This window comes from Trichoplusia ni, chromosome 8, assembly GCF_003590095.1.
Source record: "Trichoplusia ni isolate ovarian cell line Hi5 chromosome 8, tn1, whole genome shotgun sequence".
NCBI lineage: Eukaryota > Metazoa > Arthropoda > Insecta > Lepidoptera > Noctuidae > Trichoplusia > Trichoplusia ni.
In genome coordinates, this window is record NC_039485.1 from 11525183 (window position 1) to 11530103 (window position 4921).

Below are 4921 nucleotides of genomic sequence, written 5' to 3' on the forward strand. Positions count from 1 at the left end.
ACAGTTAAATACAATTTATTTCATGTTCTCTTTACAAATAGTGTCTGAGCATTACATATGGCACTAAGTTTAATTTGTATTTTATTGAAATTATAAGTTTCAAGCTAATATTTATTTGCAACTTTCTAGGTCTTTAACTGCGGCCAACTGTCCAGTGTCTGGCTGGAGTGTGTGTGTGTCTGCTTTAATGTGTAAGGCTTTATTAAGGTCTATAGAAAAGAAACTAGATATAATGAAAATTTAATTTATTTAAATAGTAACCTTTAACTTACTGAGAATCCCATCACGCCGAGCCACATTAACCTATATATACAGTTCGGCCCGCTTATCCTATATGTACAACACGTGCGGGACAGGCTTTAATCACAGGAATATTATGCATGTGCCCTAGACCGGTGCTCCGACCTCTTCCTGGTAGGATCTCGTGAGGTGCGCCGCGGCGGCCGTGAGGTGCCGGAGGGAGCGGCGCAGGCCCCGCAGGTGGCGCCGGCACGCGGCCGCGGCGCGCGCTGCTGACTCCCTCTCGTCCTCGCCCTCGATGCCAGAGTCTCCGGCTGCGCTGGACGCGTCGCTCTCCGTGTCACTGATGTCGGACACCCGCCTGCTGCCCCGCTCTACGTGCACGTCTGTGTCGCCAGTGGACCATAGCAGCTCAGTCTTCAAGTCATTCAACATGGCGAACATGTTGAATGGGTCATCGTCACCCTCCTGTGGCAAGTTCATCAGGCGGCTCGGCACGAGCACAGTCTCGTCCATTACATTCACCATTTTGACGAACTTCTCCATGTCATTGAGTATGCTCTGCTTTGAGAATTCAGTGTCATCATGCCTGGCAATTTTGCGCAGGGTGTTCCTGTAACAATAACAAAAGATATTTGAATTTTTTATCACATAATTAATCCTCATAAGATTGATTAGAATCATGACCCTAATTACTGGATAAGTAGGTTTTTCATTAAAACAAAACTCAAGTAATTTTGGGCTATATTAAGATTACCAGAAGTACCTAAATAACACTGCTTATCAAGAACGGCAATAAATCTAAGATATTTTTAGAGAATTATGAGTCATTATCATAAGAATGCCATATATCAATCAATGTTTAGACAAAGTTCACAGTACATATAAAAAGGGTAAATATATTTTCATTACAGCAGCAGCTATTGTAATAAAACAATACATTTTTTCTTACTATTATCAAATTGTCATGATATCTATGCATTATGATCGCTGGATGCAGGCATATTACTGAATACTTGGGCAATGCTAACTTACTTTTAGTAAATAACACATTCAAACTATTCTCTTTACATAATAAAGAATAGGATGGCAAAGCACATCACCACTTTGGACAATTGTTCATAGGAATGAAACATCAGAAGGCGCTCAGTGAAAGTGATTTGAACTACAATAAGATTCACCAGTGAGAGGTTACCAATTATCAACTTGTTCAACTGCAGTTATTAAGCAAAAAATGCTTCTGATAGATATTGGACTTGTAAAAAATAGTACATTAACTTTTATATGATGGAGTCCAGTGACAGGATAAGATTTATTTAGATTTAACAATAAATTTTAAACCAAAAAATAGTGTTGACATTTCAAATTACTCAAAATATGAAGTACTTTGCATGAATGCCAGTTGAGAACCAGAAAATATCACTGATACTTATAAAGGATAAGTGGAATGCAAGCTGGAATTTTCAAAATGGTGGCTGCATCATTTCAAGCTTGTTTTTAACACTGATCAACAGTAACATGTGAAATATGTTAATAAAAACAGAAATCAGTGTTAACAAGGTTATTAGCTTGGCAATAAATATTCAAGAACAGATAGTTACATTCAATTTCGTATCGAATTATACAATCCTTAATTAGGCCTTGGTTTTTCTTTATGTTTGACCTTTTTTAGTGTAAATGCAGTGGATGACATAACAGTAAAGCACCATACATTCAACTTTCTATTGAATGTTAGGCGACTGATTATTAAATGCATTATTAAGTTCACATTATAGTTATCAGTCTTTATAGGACTCTTGATGGTTTCGAAGTACTGTTATGATAGCATCAGATGCATATCGTGTCACTCCATAGTTTCTGAGTCACACCGCGCACGCCCAGTATGTGCACAGGTTAACCTCATCGATAAAAGCATTAGCGTCTGTTTAACCGATCCCAAAAATCCCAAATAACAGTTCAGTAACAATTACTGAAAACGTTACGAGTTGAAAAATGACTCGTCAGCAATGTGAAAGGTGGCAATGATTCGATGCAAAGACATCAAGTCTTTTAGACCAATCTGTTTCCTGCCACGCATCATTTTTTACACTAGCGTCACTTAAATTCCAGAGAGCATCACAAACGCATAGAACTCATGGCCACACACCGGGGCATGCATTCGTGCATTATCCATGCCCATCGATCGTAGTATATTGAAAATCAAACACCGCGTACCTGCTATTCTCCAATTTACTTGATATATCGGTATTGAAAGACATTTTCTCGTGTTATTTAACAATATTTAAATATCACTGAACACACACGCCCTAAATTTTCGTGATGTCACTACAAAATTGACGTTAACATGCGCGACTTGCGAAATAACGCGAACTGAAACTGAATGGCTCCGACAAGAAGCACCCGCACGCGACGGAGAGGTTTGACGTTTTGCTAGAGGTGGGGAGAATTCTGGTTTTTATATGGCGCGATCGTACGATGCGGGGGAAGCGAACTTTGAAATTTATCAGAGTAGGTATTATGGAATAACTATCTAATGATATGAATTAAATTGATGTTAATAAACACTACTAATGAAATAAATAGTTCTGTTGTTTGGCTGTAAGTAAAGTGCGTGTTTCTGTCAAGAAAACAATGTTTGTTTAAATATCCTGCGTTCGGCCGGGCGCGTCCCACAGAAGTCACACCACATACAGAGCCGGTGATTGGTCGAGCCAAACCCAAGGCGTTATTTTATTGGTTTGACTGCGGAGTTCATTGCGCGGGAGGTTTGAAATTTGGCTAGGAAGTCGGTTGCATCTTATTTTAATGTAACTGCATGTTCCTTCCACGTAACTAATAATAATATTGTTTTAATTGAACGCAGGTATTTTGGGCCAAAAAAGAGCTTCATAAGAGGATTGTCAAATTGTATGGAGGTTTTAACGCCATAGAAAGACCCCGTGGCCTAACATTAGGAAATGCTAGTTTTTAATCTTTGTCTAAAACATAATAAGAAAAGTGACAGAAACATGGGAAAATATAGATTAAAATTTTAAAGCGCTTTATTTTTATTCAGCATATGAAAGCAGATTTAATTCTCATACCACTTGGATACGAACCCTGAATTTACATAGGTATGTACTTTCTTTCAGTAAATAAGGTGAAAGGTCTTTAGAATACTTTACTTATTGTATGCTAAGTGCAGAATTGATTGTCCTTATTTACGTAGGTGGTACACACAGGTACTCGTAAGTAATTAAATATTGGAATATTTACGGCTAAATAGGTGCCTATTGATTTTTAATGATGTGTGTTTACGTAATTTAGAGAAAAACACAATGAGCTTAATTGCTAAACGAGCAACCAATTTCTTAATTAGATACTTTAGTAACAATCCAGTAGTTGCTGCGAGATATTAAAAGTTAAAACATTATTTATTTGCTGTGCCCATTACGCCATCTTCCGACAAAAAATAGACACCTAAGTGTTTAATGCAATATTTTCCATCTGTATTTAGTAATGTGCCAAAGCCATAAGGTAAACAAAAAAACTGTTGCTTATAGCTGAAGCGGCGGTTTCTTTTAGTTTTTTTTTTTTTGTGGATAGATTCTTAAGTGAACTAAGAACACTAATAATGAAGGAGACGTTAATTGTGCGTACTAAAAATTAATAGAGTTGTCAGTTAGGTATGCATAGTCGCGCGGTATACAAAACTAGCTATTTATGGCGAGAAAGATCTTGAAATTATTGCTGGCGCAGAGATAAAATTCTACGGCTGTTTGATTATTGAGACGTATTTTCATAGAGCAACAAGCGCCAGCTAATCTTATCTAGAATTAAACTGCATTCTAATTCTTGGTCTATTTTTATCTTGCATCTTCTCGCTTGCAGTTTCATGTCGATTGAACCGTATCTTCGAAGATAATTTACTATGCCCTTCGTAAAGTCTAAAATGTATTTTTAGATAGATATTATTAGACTATAATTGCCCAATATACGAGCGGCAACGCGCTTTTCAAGTTCATTGCCTTGCCAAATAGCCTGATGATCACGTGATGGATGGGTTTTAAAAGTACCGTAAGTTAAGATGAGTGGGGCAAGGTTGCCAACCAAGCGCAGGGGTTTTTTTTGTAATGGTACCCTAGATTAGTACTTACCTATATTATTATGCAGATAATGAGAGCATAATGTTAACATTTCTTTCTTGCAAGGATTAAGACAAGTAATTTGTTGCTCTATGAAATAACTAAATTTCTTTTAAGCTTTTTTTTATAAACTTTGTTTAACCATGCGGTCATTAAGCAGATAAGTAGGTATTCAACTAATCCCACTTCGCAGAAATTGATGGCTAACTCAAAGACATTAATCCCGTAAGTAGGTCGTTCGAGAATATAATGATTTGTCTACCGTTTAAAAGTCATTATGTCGTTGAAACTTTTACAATAAAGCTGCTTCATTTTTAGAGGGAATTCTATGTATTGTTTTGCTTAAATATTATTGAGTGTGGAAATCCCGGCCCAGATCACGTGATGTGACAGTGTCACAATCTGTCAAAGTCAAATGTTATTATTTCCTCATATACGAATGTCTTTATTTCGTAATTAACATCCCTCCAGAGTAAAGCAATTATTTAGTACGTTAAAATTAGACTTGAATAATTGCACTTAATTGTAATTTTAAGTAAGTACTGTACATGAACGCG

At 36.8% G+C, this 4921-nt stretch overlaps 1 protein-coding gene across 1 annotated transcript; it reads right to left on the bottom strand.

The window, feature by feature from the left end:
* Positions 1 to 230: 230 nt before the first annotated feature.
* LOC113496545 (mid1-interacting protein 1A) lies at positions 231 to 2681 on the bottom strand. The gene is made up of 2 exons (XM_026875801.1): positions 2455 to 2681; positions 231 to 853 (listed from the first exon to the last, which is right to left on the bottom strand). Exons 1-2 carry the CDS (start codon positions 2496 to 2498, stop codon positions 388 to 390), a joined length of 510 nt encoding a protein of 169 aa, XP_026731602.1. The 5' UTR covers positions 2499 to 2681; the 3' UTR covers positions 231 to 387.
* Positions 2682 to 4921: the final 2240 nt, after the last annotated feature.

What these genes read in the sequence shown, in the direction of transcription:
- LOC113496545 (XM_026875801.1), bottom strand. Translation starts at nt 2,498, where the DNA reads ATGTCTTTCAATACCGATATATCAAGTAAATTGGAGAATAGCAG. An exon ending in AGTAAATTGGAGAATAGCAG is followed by an intron (nt 854 to 2,454) that starts GTACGCGGTGTT and finishes TTATTGTTACAG; the next exon opens with GAACACCCTGCGCAAAATTG.